Source organism: Malurus melanocephalus, unplaced genomic scaffold (assembly GCF_030028575.1).
Source record: "Malurus melanocephalus ecotype Western Australia unplaced genomic scaffold, MMel_1.1 scaffold_198, whole genome shotgun sequence".
In the NCBI taxonomy this organism is placed as follows: domain Eukaryota; kingdom Metazoa; phylum Chordata; class Aves; order Passeriformes; family Maluridae; genus Malurus; species Malurus melanocephalus.
The window spans coordinates 924,401-945,862 of NW_026623430.1; the positions used below are offsets into that span (position 1 = coordinate 924,401).

General features: G+C 41.2%; 1 protein-coding gene across 1 annotated transcript in view; it reads left to right on the forward strand.

Moving 5' to 3' along the window:
- Nucleotides 1-21,384, forward strand: part of ADAMTSL1 (ADAMTS like 1) — a 370,874-nt gene extending 349,490 nt beyond the window's left edge. The window contains exons 25-30 of the mRNA XM_057373470.1: nucleotides 10,707-10,907; nucleotides 11,891-12,071; nucleotides 15,079-15,286; nucleotides 17,421-17,530; nucleotides 18,397-18,617; nucleotides 20,349-21,384. Coding sequence (XP_057229453.1) covers nucleotides 10,707-10,907; nucleotides 11,891-12,071; nucleotides 15,079-15,286; nucleotides 17,421-17,530; nucleotides 18,397-18,617; nucleotides 20,349-20,455 — 1,028 coding nt within the window. The 3' untranslated portion in view covers nucleotides 20,456-21,384. The remainder of the gene's footprint in view (nucleotides 1-10,706; nucleotides 10,908-11,890; nucleotides 12,072-15,078; nucleotides 15,287-17,420; nucleotides 17,531-18,396; nucleotides 18,618-20,348) is intronic.
- Nucleotides 21,385-21,462: the final 78 nt, after the last annotated feature.

A 21,462-nucleotide genomic window follows, 5' to 3' on the forward strand; every position in this document is an offset into this window, starting at 1 on the left:
GCCTTGAGAGGTAAATGCAAACAGAAAATAGCACAGCACTGGCAAGAGCACAGCAACAGAAAATTAAAGCTGAAAATGAGGACTTGTTTGGAAATAAGCAGCTGTATAAAATATAAAACAATTGACAAGCTGAGCTGGAAGGAGAGAACTAGAATTTCCAGATTATCATACATGCCATAATACACTGTCTTTTGCAAAGTGGAGTTATGCAATATTTCCATCATCATTTCAACCATTTGAAATTACTAACTTGCTCTCTGGGGTCATCTGTTATGGGTTTCTTCTACTTAMATTTCAGAGGGGTTGCAGAAGACAAAGATCAGTGTCATAACACTAATATCTGGTTTGGAGGTCTTCTCATTGCAAGAGTCATTGAGCAGTCATTTAGATGCCTTCATGATAGAAGCAGAGGGAACTACCTTTTTAAAAGATCCATGTCCTGGCCAGTGGAGTCAGCAATATTTTTATCTTAAATACTTTACTTCTAAAGGGTTGAGATTCCTATCAGCTTAATAAGGTTTCTGTCCTTGGGAGTTTCTAAATTTTTCATACAGTTTTCCTGAACATTGATGATAAAAATATTGTAAAAAAATCACTCCTTTCCTCGCAGAGGAAGTCTTTTGTTTGTCACCTGAAAACTATTTTTGATGTTTAAAAGTATTCCTGACTATTTGACTTCTGTCAATTCTGATTACTTCATAGTGTATGTTTTGGAATTAAAGGAACATCCTAAGCTCATGTATTTTCACTAGTTTATCTGTTCTACAAATATCACTGAATTCTTTTGCACAAGTCCTTGGACACATTTCCGTGAATCTTCAGCTTTGTAAATGTTAATATTGGCAGAAACCAATATTGTAGGACCCAGTGTTCCTAGTTTTAAGCACTCCTGCAGAAAAAAGGCTTTGGTCCTATGAAGAATATTTGTTTTCATTTGGGTTCAAGCTTGTTATTTCCTGTATTTTAATATAATTCAGTGGGAAACTCTGATGATCTTACAAATCCTCATGGAGATTGACTACAACTTCTCAAATATATTGTGATATTACTGGAGACCAATAACCAGCAGATTTGGCAAAAGATACAAAATACGATAAACATATCTCCTTATTTTAGCAGTGAATAATACTGCATATGTTATAATTATGTTTCCCAGTGAAAGACGAAGTTTTAATGAGCTTGGTATTCATGCATTAATTACATTTAAGTGAGGATCTTTGCAGCAACATTGGAAGAAATTTCATAAATTAATACTCCTAGGCATATGGATATGTAGTACTCCCTATAAAAGGTCAGAGTGTAGTAAAGAAGGCAGAAGGGAAATGTTTTAGGGAATCTGATAATACAAATAAGTGGGGAAAAGCCTAGGCAATTATTTGAAGTCTGGATCCCATCCCTTTTATCTCTTTGCATATTCTCCAGTTTGCTCACTGTGAACCTACTCTCATCCCTGCCTTAGGACTCYGAATTCCTGCTCTTCCAAGCAATCATTCAGAAGAAGGATCATCTATCTAATTTTGTGTATTTAGGGGAAAATTTTAAAAAGTCCTAACTTGTAGGGGATACTGAAAATTGCTGAGAAATTAGATGATAAAGTGTATTTTTCTCTGACCAGAAAAGTACAGTCAATTGTAAAAAAAAAAAAAGGAAATACTGTTGCACCACAGTTTATGTGTTCTCCTTGATTATTTCCATATCAAATTTGCTCATATCACAAACCAGAACGATTTTACTGCCAGCATTGCAAACATAGTCCTAAAAAGCAGTAGCATAGTCCAGTTTCTTTCTGGTTTTATATATTACCCCCAATGAKCACAGAGTCAGAGCACATTTGTTGCCAATTTTCCTACTGCTTCAGAAGATGACCAACTGCACAAAAAGTCTTGTTCTGCAAACATCAATATTCAAAATGCAGCTGTTTTTAAGACAAAGTGATAACAAAAACTTTTCACTTAAAAGATAAAAAGGATTTTCCCTCACCAAATTTACTGTATCCCACTCTCACTTTTCTATTATTGGCAGTAAGTAGCATATCCCATTCATTTTCTAGTAGGATCGTTTAAGTTTCCAGAAGATCACCCCAAATGCACAATTGAAAAATAGCCACCTTGCTTTCAATGGACAGCCTTTTGAGTATGAACAAATTACTTATTTAAAAGGTCCAGTTGCATTGGAGCCAAAGCCCAAAGTTCAGTGTGGGGTCAGTCTTTTTTCAGTTCAGAGGGGATCGGTTCAACCCTGTGGCTAGTACTTGCCTGTAGTTTTAAGMGTTATCTGAATGTGAAAGCAGGCAGAAAAATTAACCTAGAGCTTTTTGCTTGTTCTTGGGTGCTTTATAGTGCATCAAATGTATGCCTGAATACTTCAGGAGAAGAACCAGATCATGTAGGTAGGCTACTGTCAGGAACCAAACTCTTTCAGCACAGCCAGAGAAGTTAATGCTGCGATTGCTTGCTAAGCAATCAGGTCATAACATCTGGCTCTCATAGGACTGATAGCTGTTCATTATCAGTGTGAAATGTAATAAATGATCCCAGTGAACACAGCTGATCTCACCAGTACATATTTCTTTCAATGTTTGGTGATATACTCAAGAGTAAGAGTATATTTTCTTGAAACGTGTGTTTTCACATACTCCCCTTTGCCCTTTCCATCTTTACCATGAGTCTGGTAGGTGGTAGATGGTTTAAATTTTTTAGATCGTAGATGGTTTAAATTTTTCTAGATTTGGGAATTAAAATTTGCAGCAGAATGAAAAATAATTTACAATCTGCAGAGTAAAGAAAAGAAAATTCGTGAGTAATTACAGCTAAACTGGTGTCAGTGCTCCCTTAAGGAAGAAGACAGCTACAGAAGCTGTGCAGTAGGATTCGGATAAAATCATGATTATCTGAGAAGTTATTTTGCACAATGTCATTTTTTYCCCCCTCTTCATTCTCTGTTATAAATTTGCCATTATGTTTGAAAAKAAGTTTTAATGCTAAAGAATATTTTTAGCAACTTTATTTTGATATTAACATTTTGTCTGGTGTGACAAGGATATAGTACCAGGTACATTCATGGGCTAATCCATCCTTTTAATTGTGCTGTCTGTTCCTTTCAGTTTTTGTCTCTGTGAAAAGTCTGCCTTATAGTATTTGTGAGAATTCCCAGACAGGTACCTGACCTTTCTGCAAAGACTCGAATTAAAATTAATATCAAGATTATGCCATTATCAGCACAATAAATGGCCTAATCAGACACTACCATATTGATTACATCCTAAATATTGTATAATGTTCATGGAATGTTGCAGCATCTCCTTCTACATCAGATTACAGCAGACTGTGTCAGGCTACACTGCAGCATTGCACTGAAATGTGTGGCTGCTCTTTTGTATATACAGTGTGTACATTTTGGTTTTAAAATTATGTGGTGATACCTCTGCTTGGTTGAACATTTTGACTACACTAAAACAATATTTGTTTTTCCGGCAATCAGATGCTAGTCCAGCCACTGCCAAGCTCTGAACACAGAGTCCAATGCCTCTAGGCAATCTGCTGCTCYGAGTTTTTTCCTGCCTGCTGTTTGGTGCCATGAATGATCTAACCTGACAGCCACTGATCTGCAGCAGTGGTCCAAAATACTTCCATATAAAATAATATTACTGGCCTCTGGGGCAACATCTGCTGAATTTTGGGTTTGTTGTAAGAGTTGCAGCCCTTGAACTTTTGTCTCTAAGCTTTCCCAGAATCACTGACCTAGATTTTGTTCTAATGTAGGTATAAATGATGCAGAGCTCCAGTGAGGCAAATCTTGGTGGGTAAATAGGAGTATCGGACTTGCTGTGGGTATCCCAGTCTGGAGACCTGTCATTTTGCCAGCTTCTTCACATGAAAGATCTTTCAGACTCTTGCAAAACTTAAAATTTATTCTAGAGTAAGTGTTAAGGGAGTTTGAAACACTATGGGATTTCTGACATGTTGAAGAAAGGACTTAYTGATTACAAGTTTTGAAGCAACCCCTCCCTCCATGATAGTCCTCAAATCTCTCCCAAACAGCTACAKCACTTTGTTAATATGACAGAAGTTGCAACCTGTCTGGAGCAAGCATCACTGCATTTCTCACACCTCTCTGCCCTCCACCTCCTCTGCTCTGCATTTGTTATTTTCCTGGTGCCACAGGAAGTTTCCTGGGGTGCTGTTTCAGGATGTAGCAGATTTATTTTGGGTTATGAAATACAGAGCAGCAGCACTGACATTTGCAACTTGGTAATTGCATCATGTGCCAGCTCTTGCTCTCTCTTTTGTTGAATTCCTTGTGCTGTGCATGTTCCATGAGTCTCATCTGAATGCTGTTTTTCTCCCATAAATGTACTTGTACAGTTAACCTGGAGCTCTAGCAGTGTTGGGGTAGAATTTTATGGTTTAACTCCTTTTCCAATTTTGTCATGCAYTGAATAATAAACCTATCAGAGTTATCTTAGGTGGCCATTTGAAGATGCTGTATCCCTTCCTGTAGGCTCTGATTTTTGATTTGCCATTGCTGACTGTACTTGGACCAGTCTTTATTAATACATGATTCTCAGTGTGAAGGATTTCTGTTGTCAGACTAAGTTTTAGAAAACAGTAATAACTTAAAGAGCTTGAAAATCCCCTTGCTTTTTAATGGGCCCACCATGTGTCTGTATTTGGGAACATTTTTTACAACCACTGTGGGGCTGGGAATGAGCCTGGCTCAATTTTTGTTGAATACCATGTATATTGCAATGCTATGTAAGTGATATCTAATAACAGCAACATGTGTGGCATTGGGTAACCAGTTTAGGTGTATTCAGAGCTGTTAAAAACCAGGTCACATATTTAGTACAGTGATTTTCAACCACACCTTCACAGCCATAAATAGTTATTTAAAGTACCTTCTTTTCTTCTTTTTCTAAGTGCTACTATTATCAGCTGAATTGGCTTATTTCAAGAATTTTTCAATACATGATTTTCCTTGTGTTGGATAAATTCATGTTATTTGCACTCTGTTAAAAATATATAAGTAAACGTTGTGTTTATACAAGTATTAATTCATCATTTTGGGGTTTTTTTCAGATTGCATTGCTTTTTATAAAATGTATTTTATTCAGTCTGTGACAGCATTGAGAAATAATTTGCATAATAGCAAATAGTTAAGTGTTTGTTTAAATTTGCGCTTTGTAGTATGTTGAAAGATCTTTCCCCACAAGATAAGCTGCAAAGACGTCTCTTAGTTTTGCTTCTTCARTAAAACAGGTGTTACATACCTGGGGCTTTCTCTCTAAGGACACATGACCTTACCTACCTTCATTTGGTTTGATTGCATTTTAAAAGTTGGATAAATCCTCTCAATATTTTATCCTTGTGTTAGAGACAGAGTGGAATTGAATTTAACTCCATTATGCTTAATGTGCATTTCTCATTTAGTCAGCTAAGGAGAAAATAAGGTATGACAGTAACCTGGGGAACTATTTCTCTCTCAGTAATCTCACCTATATGGTGTGAACACAATAGCACAGCGTTAGCCACACCATCATAGTTCAGCACCTAACTCATGTCTATTCAGACTGATCTCTGGCTTCTCCACATTTTGTTCCAAGCATTTTGTTCTTCACTCCACCCTTAATCTGGTTTCTGTTTTGAAAGCATAATTTATGTCCTTGTTTGTAGAGGTTAGAGTGGAAATGCTGTCATGTTTCAAGTCTCGTAGGTGCATTACTTTTATTGCTTTAACACCATGTGTTGCGGTCTGTAACTTTCTTTTGCTAGAGTACAGTAAAATAGAAACACAAARTTATTTTCTTTATCTTGCTTTTTTTCAGTCTTAATGTAATTAAGACTGTAATTAATTAATTCTGTYGCCAAAACCCTTCTTTTCATCTTTGCCACACATTTCAGATAACAGTCAGCAATCACCTTTCATCTCCCATTTTTATGTTTGGATAGATTCATGTCTGTGGCTTGCAGCAGGAGGGGCATAGGCCTTCTGGTTTTCTCGTCTTGTTGAAGATTTCTGTGAACTTTCTGTGCTACATTTGCACTGTACTGGTGTGATGCAGGCAGTCACTATCCAATTGGTCAGTTTACTTTTTGTCAAATTCAGCCTTGGTTTTTTTTTTTTTGGTTGATTGAAAGTATTTTGAAATAATGCAGCACAAACATTTTCCTGTTTTGCRAGATGTGATCACTGTGAATAGCAAGGGTGTAAAATGGAGCTATAAGCATGTAGTTRAACATTAATACCAGTAGATTCAAACTCTATACCACAGTCTGTGTTTACAGCCAGGCCACGTTACCCAGACCTACCTCTATCTATTTAGAAAATAGTTCTGAAATATAAAATTATTGGCCTGAGGCTAAGAAGACAAGAATTTGGTGTCCAGTTGCACTGCTGGCACATGGTTTGGCCTCAGGTAAGAGATCATGCACCTTCACACCCCTTGGTTAGCTGACGGGAGAGTGGGAAGGGAAAAAGTGAGTTTACTTCTCATGGCACAGCAGTTTCAGGGCTGCAGTTGGAAAGCTAAATAATTTGTTGAGGTCAGATGTTAGGACTGTTTTGTTTAAAGAAATTTCTAATTAACTACCTGATCTTGACTTGAAGCCTTCACTCACATTCCATCTTTAATAAAGATTAGAGACATTGCCTGGGATTAATCATCATGTCAACAGTCAATTAGAGAGTTACGTGTTAGACAAATATGAAAGCATGGAAATAATCTGTATTTTAAGAATAGAGATCTATTTTAAGGTCAGTGCTATATTTTATTAACATTATCACATGTATTTAGTATTTGCAAAATTCACTTGACATCTTTACCACTGTTTTCCATACAGTATCAGGATGCTAAAAAGAAAAAAAACTCTAAAATCAATGTACTTTGCACTTGTTTTTTCATTCATACAAGTCTGAAAGTGAAAAAGTGGTGCATGCTTTGTATTTTTTTCTCCTAGTATTATCATGGTAGCCCAGAGTSTTTCTGCACCTACAGTCATTCAGGAATTATTACAAAGAAGTAATGGGGTGCTGAATTTGACCTGCAGTGAGCATTTATTCTTTCCTCCCAACAAATTGTTAGCATTGTTGTGGAACATGRGTCTTCCCTTTCATAATACCCCCTTGAAATATTGGCATTTTCCCTGCTAGAAGATATCGTGTGTCTTCGATTTTTGTTTCYATCTCCAGCTTTTGCACACCAGTGACTCATCCTGGCTTTGAATGAATTCAGAGTCCCAGTAGTCTTTGGAAGGGAGGCTGAAGGCAGTATTTTCTATCTCTGCTTAAGAAGGACTGAAGCAGAAAGACCCTCTCATGCCAGAGCTTTTATGTCTCAAAATAGACCCAAAAATTTGTTCTGTGATCATCTTCCTGAGGGTTCCAATATCCAAAATCTCTGCAATAGCTGTGGTGTCTGGAAACAAAGCCAGTTTTCCCTTCTCAGGTATTACAGGGAGAGGTTTGGAACTTCAAAAGGATAAAATAGTCAATGTCCACGGGGATGGGGGAAATAGAAAGTAAGTGTTAGTAATATGCATTAAATGGTATGAAAATTATTGCTGGAAGATGAGAAGGATTTATTAATGGGTTTTATTGTACTCTAGTTCTCACTTACTGTGACTAAAATATTATCCCACAGCATCTGTACATGTGGGAAATGTATAGAAAATGTCACTTGTGAAATGTGATTGATAGATATTAGTTAAGTTTTACTGTTAAGCAATAATTGCTCCCTGGTAGTACATATCTAGGAATAGCTTTTGGAAGTTTTCTCCCGTATTGTTGATTACTGGCTGTTCCTTTGGCTAGTATTTTATATACACATTTTGGAAGAAGAAATAATACATAAGACAAATAAAATAGCCAGTACCAATGAGAAAACACTGRTTTTTCTGACAGTTCTTTTAAGGAAAACAGCATGAGCTAGGACCATCTGAATGCTGAATTCAGGTTCAGTTCCTCTGTGTGTAGCATCAAGCTGACCTTTCTGCTTTCTGCATTTACACTCTGCAGACYGTTTGCAAATGCAAATGCAAACAATAAAACTGGGTTCACAGGGTGTCATTTTCAGTTGTCATGGCCATATGCTGACCTGTGGAAATCACTACGATTACCTTAAAAGACAAGTAAAAACTAAAAAAAACCTAGAACAATCTACACAGAGCCACTTATTGTTCAGCTTGTCCATTTTCTGTATATTCCTTTGTTTTCCATTGTTTTTAACTTTGCCTTAAATCTTTGAGGCCAAAACCTTTCATGTCACTCATCTACTCGAGAATGAGCATCTTGGAAACTGCATAAGTTATTTTCCAGCACGAGAGGGGGAAAAGCACAAAAAAAAAAAAAATGAAACATAGCAGAAGAAATAGATAATAAACAAATAGACAGAGAGCTTACACAAATAGGAAAATGGACAGGGAGCAGCAAAGAATGCTGTGTCTCTGTTGTCAGGAAGTGAGTGCTGGATAGAGATAACTGCCAAGGATAAGASTGCGTTGAATCTCGCCAAAGAAATGAAAACAAATAGTAGACTCTTCACTCTTTTAAATAAAAGTGAAAAAAGGGAAGAGGTGAAAACACTGGGCACGGTTTTTCACTCCGTCATTCTACCTTTTTTTCTGCCTTTTCCCATATTTTTAAACATTTATTTGCATTTACCAGTTCTTYTCCGGTGCAACTTTGTCACTGGGACAGCACAGTCTACTGTGTGTGTCAGTCTTTTGTCAGGGAGCCCTTGCTCTCTGAAACATCAGTTTCACAGAGTAAATGACTCCCGAAGGGCAGCTGTATCCAGCCCATGCCCATCCGTGCAGGCAGGGRATTAGCAAAGACTCACGCAGCCGCTGCATCAGTGAGAGCCTCAGAGTTTATCCTCAGAGTGGGAGATGGTGTCTTCTCACTGCCTGGATCTACCTCTCAGCATGAAGATGGCTGGGGCATGCCACAGGTCACCACTGGCATTTTCCATCTTGCGTGAGATCTTGTGTTTATAAGCAAGAGAACTTGGAATAGTGTAGGAATAGTGTAGCCCAGCCCCTAGCGTTAGTTTAGAGGTGTAGCCAAAGAGTAGCAAGGATTCCTAAACAAAGTAACAAGTTCCCCAAGTCTCAAGGGTTTCATTTTAATGATGATTGGAAATCAAACTCTTCAACCTTCACGAGCAGATCAGTGACAATGGTATTTTGTTGTAGGAACAGTACTTGCCCAGTATATGTTAGTTAAGGTTCTTCTCAAGTGGGCAAACAAGAAAGGAGGGAAGAGCAGTAACAAAAATGTCACATTGCAGCATCTGCTAATTGTGTGGTGCAGCTGCAGAGACTTCATATTCACATCTTTATTTGTCTCAGTGAATAATAAATGGTAATCAAATTAAACAGAATTGACAGTGAAGAAATATCAGCTAAGGGATTATTTTGTCATATTAGAATAGTCTTCCATTTTACTGTTTTAAATTCATATTCTTTTTTTTTTATCCCATTCCTCTAGAGTGGTTCTCGTGTGAATGTTGATGTGTTTATGTTATGTTTGTATAGGACAATTCTTTCAGAAGGGAATTTTTAAACAATATACTCATTCATTCTCATATGTACTAATATAAACAAAGCAGCATAAAGCTTCAGTATAACTATATAAGCTAACAATCAGGATAGATTGCATTCMCAGAAACTTGGAGAGACCTTTGTTGTCTCACTGACACACACAGCATTGCAGAACAAGCCTAAGCCACAAGTAGTCCTAGTGATACATCCCTCACTCTTAGTATTTCTAACTCCCCACTCCTGCAACTGCTGTGGATGAGTTACMCCATGGAAATTGCCTAGTTCTTATTTTTTCCCCCAGGAAATAGGCAAGGAAATTTATCTGTCTTTCCCAAGTTACACCACTCTTACAAATTTCCTGCAATTCATCRTGAAACTAGCAAAGCGTTCAGCTGATAAGAGGACCACAGTAAGAAGCGTCTTGTAGATATACTTCAGGTCAGCAGGCAAAGAAGGACTTGCTGTGGACTTAAACTCATTAGCTGTGCTGGTAATCCCTGTGCTTCACACAATGCTTTAGAACATCAGGGTTTTTGCAGTTGCTGGTTTTGGTTGGTTGCTATTTAGAGAATTGCCCATTGCTGTGCCAAAAAAAAGCTCCAAACCTCTAAAATTTATCTCTTTGGTTTTTCAGCTTTTTTTTTGTAACAAAAATCTTTAACTTTTAATATTAAATAGACAAACAATAAATAACATTTAAAAATGAGAAAAAAAAAGAGAGAGAGAGAGAGAGAGATAGAGAGAGAGAGAGAGAGAGAGAAAGAAAGGTGGCCCTGTGACTTACAGAGGAAATTTGGAGACCAAGTTGTATTTAATTGCTTGTTCAAGCACGGTCCTTGAGTTTATGCCAGGTTTACGACCTCCCTATCCCTATCTTCAGTACCAAAATGAGGATGATCAAAAATAGCGGGAACCTTAGAAGGTCTGATATAAATAATTCCAAACTGATCACAGATTTTTTCATATTGCAGATTATCTGGCTTTTGGATTTTATATTTTTTTCCAGATGATGATAAGGTATTCCTTACTACAGAATTACTTTTTATCATTATGAGAAAATGAGGAGAAAATGGGGTGGAATCAACTATTTCCCCCTAATTCTGACCACTTCAAAGCATGTACCAAGTTCAGTACTCAGCAGTTTTTTTTCATGTCCCTGTTTCTCAGGCTGTGCTGTCAATGGGCGTCCAACCCCGAACATCACCTGGCTGTACTCTGGTGAGCCTCTTAGTCTGCGACATCAGCTGCTGGCAGCAGGACGAATTCTTCAGATACTCAATGTCAGTGATTTCTCTGATGGTGAATTCAGCTGCCTTGCTCAGAATGAGGCTGGCTCACTCACACAAACCATGTCCCTGGCTATACAAGGTAACTCCTCAATTTCAGTCCTRCCACACTGGAAAGCTCTTGCCAAGGACTTCCCTGTACTGCCTTTCTCATCCATAATTTCTCCGCTCTGAAGCCATTGCCATGGATATCAGGAAAAAAAATGACTTAATGGTTTATTACCATGGATATAGATTTGCTGGACTACTGGGTACTTTAGGGTGTCTTAGGTTTTACGTTACCAAAATGACACCAGGTATTTCTGCCCTACTGAGTATAAGAACACATCTTACTGATTCAGATGACACGTATGTTTGAGCCTGGACAATTTTCTTATCCAGAAGTGGCAAGTTTAAACCTTTTAAACCAGAAGCCCCTCTGTTAATACACAAAGGTCAGTGTTCCACAGCCTCTTCGTCCTTGAAAACCCTTCACTTGTAAAAGTTCTGGAACTGCTATTGTTATAGAAGTCTTAGAAACAAGACAAAGGTGATAGAGTAACAGAACACTRCAATGTAGCTGGGCTGGAACAGAACATGCAGCTTTTATTGCTCCAAKTGTCAGTGGCAGAGAAGTGATGAATTAAGCTTTTCCTTCAGTTTTGCTATAAAATTATGAGTTTGTTGCAACTCCCACATAGATTTTCAGGACAGGTGAACTGAAATGGTCTGTCTGGTAAGAGACATAGTGTTTTAAGATCACAGAGTCATAGATAGCGATGGGAATTGCAGCTAACCACAACTTCACTAAATTATACACCTTTTAGAGTCCTGCTCACTGGCATCTGGCTACACTTCACTGCCATATCATGTTATTCATTTTCCATGCCTGATGCTTCTAAGCACCAAAAAAACTGGGTTTTCTACACCAAAGGCAGTCAGGGATTTGAATCAGGTWCCTTGCAGGGGGTGGTAGTTCCTCTTCCTGGATTTCATCCTGGAGAACATTGTCAGCTCCCTCCTTTCTCACTGAACGCCTCTGTCAGTTTTTCAGTGCTAACATGTCTCTCCCACGCTTGCTGGCAGAATACCGGTGGTCAGTGGACAAAGTGACAGCTTGTTCAGCTTCCTGCGGCCACAGAGGGGTGCAGCTGCCCCAGCTGAGGTGCTTACTGGATGGAGCTGAAGTCAACACATCCAACTGCAGAGAGACACCCAAGCCAGCCCTGCAGCCCATCGCGTGCAACAGAAGAGACTGCCCTTCACGGTTTGTGTGTCTCATGTGAAAATATCATACACGCACGCAYGACGTGCTGGAAGAGTTCTTGGTGCAGGACATCACACCACTGYAGCCTCTCTGGTTTGGAGAAGTCATGCCTGAAAGGGAATTTATGGGTGCTTAATCCAGGCAGCTGGGATTTTGTAGCAGTATTTGTGGAAAGCTTTTACAGTACAAGGTAGAAAGAGAGTTCACAGTTTGCAGTGTGTTGAGTGATTCCAGCCACACCCTATGTTGGATATATCATGCCTGTTCTGAGCAAAATGAAAATTTTGTCACCCAAGAGCTGTAGGATCATTTATTTTTTGTTTTACATGGCTTCATGGAATTTTGCCCCAATGACATAGCAGACAAGAAACTAAGTTTAGCAGCTATTCTGTGGTTTTATTCTGAGTTCCTTTGTTGCCTGAACATCAATATAGAAAGGGCTATAGCTGCAGCTGAAAAGAATTCCCTGAGCAGAGTGGAAGTATCTTTTGTCAAATGGATACATCCCTCAGATCTAGTGGGCATGAAGGAGGCTCAGGGTGAGTTCTGCCTCTCTTTGGAGTTTGCTAGTTTGTGGTTGCCCTTGTAGTCCCCTGGCTTACACTTACTACTAAACACAAAGGAGCCAAGACAGCTTGAAAGAAAGTCAGAGAAAGTCTTTCTCTGTCCYACCTCAAGTAGTGTGTTCAATTTTGGGCCCCTCACTATGAGAAAGAAGGACTGAGAAGCTGGGTCTGGAGCACAAGTCCCTTGAGGAGCAGCTGAGGGAGCTGAGAATGTTGACCTTGGAGAAAAGGGGGCTCAGGAGACCACATCAMTATCTACAGCTGCCTGAAAGGARGCTGTAGTGAAGTGGAGGTCMRCTTCTTCTTGCAAGTGACAAGTGACAAGGCAGAAGGAATCAGCCTCAAGTTGCACCAGGACAAGTTTAGATTGGCTATTAGGGAAAAATACATCCTGGAAAGAGTTGTCACGCATTGGAACWGCCCAGGGAAGTGACTGAGTGACCCTTGGAGGTGTTTAAAWGATGTGTYGATGTGATGCTAAGGGACATGGTTTAGTGGTGAACTTGGCATTGCTGGGTTAATGATTGGACTTGATGGTATCATAGRTTATTTCCAACCTAAATGATTCCCTGACACCCGACACAAAGCCTGTCCTTCCTTGACCCCTCTTTCGTGCTAAGAATACATCCTCAGTGAGGATTCTTAAGAATACATCCTCTGTATCCAGAGTCAGTGTAGTGTTTTGCCCCCTCCACGTTAAAAATGTCTTGCTTCTGCAATTCAGTATTTCCTTAGCTGAGATGTGTAAACATATTTTTCCATATTTTTCTGTGGTGTCAGTCACTCCCTCCTCTCCCTTATTTCCAAAGTGGACATGGTACGTTTCAGTACACAAGTACTTAAAAGTAGTGAKCAGCTCAAGAGAAATTTAGTGCAACCTCCCTCATTCAACAGTGATTTGGGACTGGTATACAAAAAAAGACAGTCTAAGCAAAGGCAAGGACACTTGTTAAGCAACCTGATGAGAAGTGGCCAGATTTGCCAATCTCGCTRTGTCTTGGGCATATTGCAAGTTTCTGTTTAATTACCTTTTAAAATACATTCTTGCCCTTCTTTGCAGGCAGATGTTTTCTGAGTTGCCAGCTGAGTCATAGAAAGAAACCAAAAGAGATTTGATGAAATATGAAACACGCTCATTAGCAGCAGTTTTTCTTAGTGATGACAGTAAATTCCATGGGAATGGTTTATGTCTCTTTATACCTTCCCTGAATTGYAACACAACCCCAAATCCTCCCTCAACTCCTGAGAAACCTGCTGAGACGTAAGCTCAGGAATAAAAGTTGATTGACGTGCAGACCAAAGCTTTATGAGCAGTGCGGAAATTGGAGGTTCAACCTCACCAAACTGCATGAAAATAGTACCAGTGTTCTTGTTCTCCAGGTTGGGAATATATTTTTTTACACTTGTTTCTGTGACCACAATAGTTAATCACCTGCAGAAGATGGAGAAGTAGAAACGGATGTCTCTCCAAGGGACTGGAGAATACCTATTGCCTATTTTGTAAAGTTATCATAAACACAGCTGGTGAGGCAGTAGTGATAGGCTGATAGGCAGTATTTTACTCCCAAAACCACRCAATTCTGCCAGGTATCCAGAAATTTAATGAAGCAAACAGCGGATTTGACCATAAAACTGTTCAGAAAGCTAGCAATGAGTTGCATTCTTCCTATTCCTAGCTAATGCTTTCCCAAACCTGGCTGTATGAGTGTTTCATTTAAAGATCCTTACAGTGACAAAATGTATTAGTTGGTTATTTTCTGTATTTCAGCCTTTTAGCAAGGACTGGATTTTTTAAAGGCCAGTACACAGGAGTGCAGAGACTCAGACTCAGCTGGTGAATGCAAGGTCTAAGCTCAAGAGGGAAGGATAATGTCCTTTCTTCCCTGGGCTGCCTGTTACTAAGTAATGTTTAGGTTTTTCTGGAATATCCCAGCTGTCAGGGRTGCAGCAGAGGAGGCAGGCACCAGCAGGACCCAGCAGGCTTTTGRCTGTTCTCTGCCAGCAAGTTTGACGTGGCCTGTGAGCTACTGCAGCAATTACATGGAGATAATTTTCCCTGCTAAGGGGTGCTGCTAGGCTAATCCCAGCATTGTGTCTGTAACCTGTGTCATGGCACCATGGTGAAAGACCGGACTTGCCCAACCCCTATGCCAGGGCTACAAGTATTTACTAAGCCTCTAAAAACAGCTTAAAGGGCTAGAAAATTAATTCAAGGCCCAAAGAGCCTTGAGAAAGATAAATTAATGAAAAAAAAAAAAAAGTGCTCTCTTCTCAGCTTTCATCCTCTGAGCAGTTTTCAGTGACAGCTGTGGGAGGCTGAGACRCTCAGACCTTCCAGGATTGCACTCTAAATGAATCAAGGCACTCTTGTCTTTGGTCCAGCAGATAAAGACGGAGAATCTTGTACATGCCTGGTCCCTGACCTGATCTTTCTCTCGCAGRTGGATGGTAACATCCTGGTCTCCTTGCACTCGGAGCTGTGGTGGAGGCATCCAGATGCGGCGAGTGACGTGCCAGCGCCTGACAGCGAAAGGCAGCTCTGTCCCCATGTCCAAYGAGGCTTGTGCCCAGGTGTCCAAGCGCCCTGTGGACACACAGAGCTGTAACAGGCAGCCCTGTGTTGAGTGGGTGGCCTCCTCCTGGGGCCAGGTAAGGAGCAGGGCAGCATTCCAAGGACAGGCCCATGGTGTGGGCTAGAAAAAAGAGGCAAATAATGAGTGAATTTTTAACCTGATATCTTTAGGTTATGGTTTGCAGGCTTTTGAGGAGGCCACTAATATGCTCAGCTCTTTCTTTCTGTATGTTATGCACTGCCTGCTTGGGTTTCTGTAAGTCCTTCTTTCCAGAGTCCTTGGAAATGCTGCTTGTGGACAGGACTTTAACTGCAGAGCCCTGACTCCCCCAGTGGGAAGGTCTAAGAGATAAGTGACACAMGTGGGAAGCAGCCTTCTTCAAGTCTTAATTCCTCTTACCAGCAAGTGTGCTTCAGTCTTGGCTGGCTGGAGTCAGGATTGGTGATTGTGATCAGTTCAAAACAGGAGGACTGTACAATAACTCAGTTTTATAGAGTTGCTGATGTTGCCTGAGAATACCAAAATGTGTGAGCTTTCTTGAGTTGCCTCATGAAAGGCAGAATGGAGGGCTAAAAGCATTTTCAGACCACTTCACGCTGTTTTGCAGACCTTCAAACTCTCCTTGGCAGATTGTGTTGTGTCAGGCTTTTTTACAACGTTGGTAGTAAAAAAAAAAGCCTTCAGTTACCAGAATGTGTTATTGTTCACTACTTCCAAACATCTTTATTTAACTCCTGAAAGGTGACTGAGTTATTGTATTACAAGTAAAGGTTGGAATAATCACTTTATATCAAAGAAGTAAATTTTTACTCTGAATGGAATTCCAGGAAAGGACTGGATCATCTTTGTAAAAACCAGTATGGGCTGTATTGTTCCCCATTACATCATACTCAGCTGAAATTATCTGATAGCTCAGAATTAATTTCTTAGAGCTAATCTCTGTGCATTATCATATAATATTTCTTGTACCTAGTCAAAAATCAGTTGTCCAGAAGCTTGTTCCACAGTTAGGAACACATCACTGGCTCAGTGGATCAATGCTTGGTAGGATCGYGGGGTATCAGGTCCCCGTTGCACAGGTGTGGTGATCAACTTTCCCAGTTTACAAAGAAAAGGAAAGCCTACCTACTCCACCCCCATCTCTAGAGTTAATTCCTTTCCTTCATTTAATGCTCCTGGTACCCTGATCTCCACTAACACCATGGTTTTTTCACTGATGACTGAGGCCTACTGGTGATGAGGACCGCTAGCCCCTGCAGATATCACAGAAATSCTCCATGTACTCCAGTGAATGGCATTTCCCACAAGACAGTTTGCTGGAAGCACCTAGGAGCCTGGCTTCCCTCTCCCAGTTGTCAGGGAGGGAAGAAGAAATAGCAGGAGGAAGGGAGTATTATGAGAGRAGTGCATGGTAGCGTGAAACAGGGCTCCTACTTGTGAGGGAGCAGCAGAGGGGTCGGACAGCAGCCATTCCCTACAAAAAATTCCTTCCTCACAATAACGACCCCTTATTCAACTCCCAGTTTGTTCTTGGATATAAGATGCTTTAAAAAACAATTTCCTAATAGTTGATACAATTTTGAAAGAGCACAAGTACATGSTTCTTACCCATAGCTAAATATATTTTAGTCAAAGGAGGCAATTACAATAGTTAAACTGAAGCATGGTTGTTAAGCTTGAATAAGTTAGGATAGCCTCAGTRTTGGAGTGAGCATGAAGTATCTGCTGTGTCTGTCATGCCTGCTGCTTTTGTTTATTGTCCTTCAATGCTTTTAAAGTATTAAATGGAATGGAATATGTTCTTGGTTCAATGCATTCTTAGTTTTTTGGCCATAAGTTGTGATAATACAAACTGCAGAATGCACAGTGAAAGCAATATATTGAGATTTCCTGAATGGATCATTGGTTCTTGGCTAATGGCATGAGAGCATTTAATTTCCCCTAACAGATGTGTTTAAGATTATTGCAGAGAAGAGGTAATGAATCTACAGACCAGATACAGAAATGTAGTTTAAACTCTGCTGGAGGAGAGTGAGGTAGAGCAGAAGATGACTGCACAGTCAGCCTTCACAGCCTGCAGAGGTGTAGAAAGTGGTGGAAATCTCAACAGTCTCTGAATGGCAGTGTGCATTTTATTTCACCAGCAGACTTACAAAAAGGGAACATGCCCTGCYTTTTACCTCTCCTGAGTGAATCTTCTGTGTTCACAGTGCAATGGGCCGTGCATTGGACCACGACTGGCTGTACAGCACCGACAGRTCTTTTGCCAGACCAAAGATGGAACTTCTGTGTCATCTGATCAATGCAGTGCCTTACCAAGGTAGGACAGCAATCCCTTATGTCTGAACCCACAGCCCTTCCCAGAGATATTGAATGGACTAGTGACTTAAGTGAAATTTCACAGATTTCCCTTGTGTAACAAAGAGGTCATGCTGCAACCTGTACAGTTTTGTGTAACAAATCTTTCAGGCTTAAGCCCAGAGTTCCCTATTTTCCTGTGTTCCTAGGAGCTTCAGGTTGGCTGGCCAACAACAGGAAAATTTTCTATGCATGCCAAATCCTGACTGAAAGGCTGTGCTATACCTTCTTAGGGTTCCAGTCTTCTTCTCACTTATTGAAACACAAACTCAAACTGAGAAAAAAAATCTCCACARGTTTTGCTGTCCTGCAGATAAACTTCACTGTCCGGACTGTAAAGACATTTACTTTACATGAGACAGGTGTGAAAATCATGACCAATCACAGCTGAAAATTAATGTAATTGGCTTGCAGGCTTCCCCTCATGTCTTTGCAYTATCTGTGTGACAAATAGATATGAACCAAGTGTCCCTATACATCTTCTGTGAGACTGTGTTGAAAGGAAAAGGAGGGTTTCAGAGAACTGGCTGTAAAGCCATAAAAAAGTGACAAAGTCTTGCTGGATGACATTGATCACCACTCATTTGCCCTTTCAGCAGAACTCTGGTTTGGCCCTTCATGGAGAGGACATTTCAGCCAAATCAARTAGTTCAAATGGTCATTTAGCCCAGTGTTGGTACGCTGTGTGTGCCCACTGAGGTCCCTGGGAGCAGTTCCAAAGTGCTGGCCTCTCTTGGCACCCTTACAAGATCCGACCCATACAGCACTCTGAGGGAATCACCTCTGGCTTCTGTAATGTCTGTGTCCCTCCCTGCCTCCTGCCCACAGGCCGCTGGTCACCCAGAACTGCTGGACTGATGTCTGCGGTGTGCACTGGCGGGTCAGCCTGTGGACCGTCTGCACGGCCACCTGCGGGAACTACGGCTTCCAGTCGCGGCGCGTGGACTGCGTGCACATCCGCACCAACAAACCCGTCATGGAGCACCACTGCTCCTGGAGGCCCAGGCCGGCAAACTGGCAGCGCTGCAACATCACACCCTGTGAAAACGGTACTCTGCTGCCAGGAGGGGAGGCAGAGGGGCACGGGGTGCCAAAGGAGGCAGAGCGGGATCCCTGAAACTTTGCAGCCGGGGCATCCTAGGGAATCCCCAGCTCAGACATCTGCAAAATCCAATGCCTAAAACTCAGTAGGCCAGTGGGGAATGCTGCCCTTTGTGGGGTTTTTTTGGCAATGGTGCTAGTACTCGGATTGTGTCCCCTTGCTAATGAGAAATAATTCATACSGTCTTCTGGAGCAAGTCCATAGTAGGCCACCAAGTTGGTTAGAAGGATGGGAGTGTTGAGCCTGGAGAAGGGAAGGCTTTAGGGTAACCTAATTGTGGCCTTCCTGTACCTGAAGGGAGGTCACAAGAAAGGTGGGAAGAGACTATTTACAAGGGYATGTAGTGACAGAACAAGGGACAATGGGATCAAATTGAAGCAGAGCRGGTTTAGATTAGGTATTAGGAAGAAATTCTTTACTGTGAGGATGGTGAGGCACAGATATCTGTTTCCCAAAGAAGCTGTGGATGTCCCACCCCTGGAGGTATTCAAGACCAGGTTGGATAGAACTCTAAGCAGCCTGGTCTAGTGAAAGGTATCCTTGTCCTGGAAGGAGGGTTAGAACAAGATGATCTTTAAGGTCTTTTCCAACCCAAACCATTCTGTGATTCTGTGATTAASTTTCAGTTGATCATACAGACAGACAGAAAAACATGAATCACAACCAGACTTATGGCTATAGTCCAGATCCAGTGGATTGGTGGATGATGGGAAATCCTAGAGGAAAGACTGCTTCCTTTCAGATTACAAGCCACAAATTGGACCTGCCAAGGGACTAGAAAATTATGTAGTTTTTTCTAAATGAATGAGCAAACAAGAACAGATGATGTTCCTATTTGGAAATGATGCTCTCGTCCTCTTATCTTGCAAGCCAGTTGTTTGCAGTCATTGCAGATGCAGCAGCAGAACCCCCATGTGCCTGTTTATATCCACACCAGCCCTCATGCTCCCTCTCAGCAGAGACAAAGCAGACTACATAGATCCAAACTTACGATTTTGGGGGGCCCTAAAGGAAGCTGAAGGGATGAGGAAGACCACAGATACTAAGCAAGACCTTTGATGGAATTCCAGCCTCTTTCTGCTATACAGAAATGTCCCATGTCCCAAGGCCCTGCAGGCATGCTGAGTAGCTTTCCAAATTAAAAAGCATGGAGCTGTGGGCCTCAAAAACTGTCCAAATGGCACCAGAACCTAAACCCTAGAGGAGTTCAAAAGGTGTCTTAACCTCTTCACACTGGGTAGTTTCTGATGTGTGGAAAAACACAACACCCAATCAGCTGGGGTGGCACTTCCACACATTGGCTCTTCAAAGGTGGAAAACTGGCCAAAGAGTCTCTGAGCTACTCCATTAAAACAAGTTCCCAGTTTCATTTAGTACTTCATCTTTGGTTTACCTGTTTACTCTCTAAAACACTGGTAGATGACAAACTGAAAGAGCATTGGAGCAGCCTCAGAAGCCTTCTCCTCAGGCTCTGAAAGCAAATATTGCCCACCACCAATTCTCCTTTAAGCCTGGGGACTTGCAGTACACAATCAGTCTTTGCAGCAAATCACACTCATGGTGTGACCTCCCAACACAAAGGTCCACCTCTCAGCCCCCAGGCATGTGTGTTCTCAGGTAAGAAATCCTTTGTTCATAGCTTCATCACTGTTTCTTCTTTTTGTTTCCCCTTTGGCAGTGGAGTGCAGAGACACCACAAGGTACTGTGAGAAAGTGAAGCAGCTCAAACTCTGCCAGCTCACCCAATTTAAGTCACGTTGCTGTGGGACTTGTGGAAAATCTTAAGACAGATGAAATGAAAATGGAGGAACAAGGGGATCGCAGCCTTTTCTTCTGAGGCAAAGACTTTTGCAGAAAATACAGATGAAATGGAAATATCTTTTTCATTTTATTTATTTATTTCCCTAAAAAAAAAAAACCACCTTTTACCAAATTATTGTTGTTAAGGGACTTGAGAAGTTTTTCCCTATGGATCTGGGAGACAGAATGCAGCAAAACATGGTCATGAGGGTAGACCACAAAGRGTCACAGAGACCCACGCCACCAGCATTGGGTATGAGAGGAGTGGGATTACGGGATTTCCCACAATCTGTGTACATGCCTGGGGGACACACCAAGAGACRGATGAGGAAGAGGACCAGAGTAATAATCTGGCATCATGTTACAGAATCACAGCATCATCGAGGTTGAGAGAGATCTTCAGGGTTCTCGAGTGCCCCGTAAATAACATTCCTGAGTGCCACATCCAGACTCCTCTTAAACATTTCCAGAGATGGTGACTCCACCCTGGAGTCATCTCCCATCTCCCTGGCAACTTAATCCAATGCCAAGCTACTTTTTCACTGATTTCTTTCTTCCTAATACCTGATCCGAGCCTCCCCTGGCACAACGTGAGGCCATATCTTCTCATCCTTTTGTTTGAAACATGGCAGAAGAGACTGACCCCCCCTCACTACAACCTYCTTTCAGGCAGTTRTAGGGTTCAGTGAGGTCACCCCTGAGCTTGCACTTCTCCCAGATTAACAACCCCATCTGCCCCAGCTGTTCCTTGTAGGATGTGCTTGCTAGACCTTTCACAGGTTTTGTATCCCTTCTCCAGACRCACTCCRGCACCTCAATGTCTTTGCTGTAGTGAGGGGCCCAGAACTGAGCACAGGATTGGAGGTGCTGRGTACAGAGGGACAATCCCTGCACTGCTYCTGCTGGCCAMGCTGTTGCTGMTAMARGCCAGGATGCCATTGGCCTTCTTGGCCACCTGGGCACACCCTGGCTCATGTTCAGCTGCTGTCACC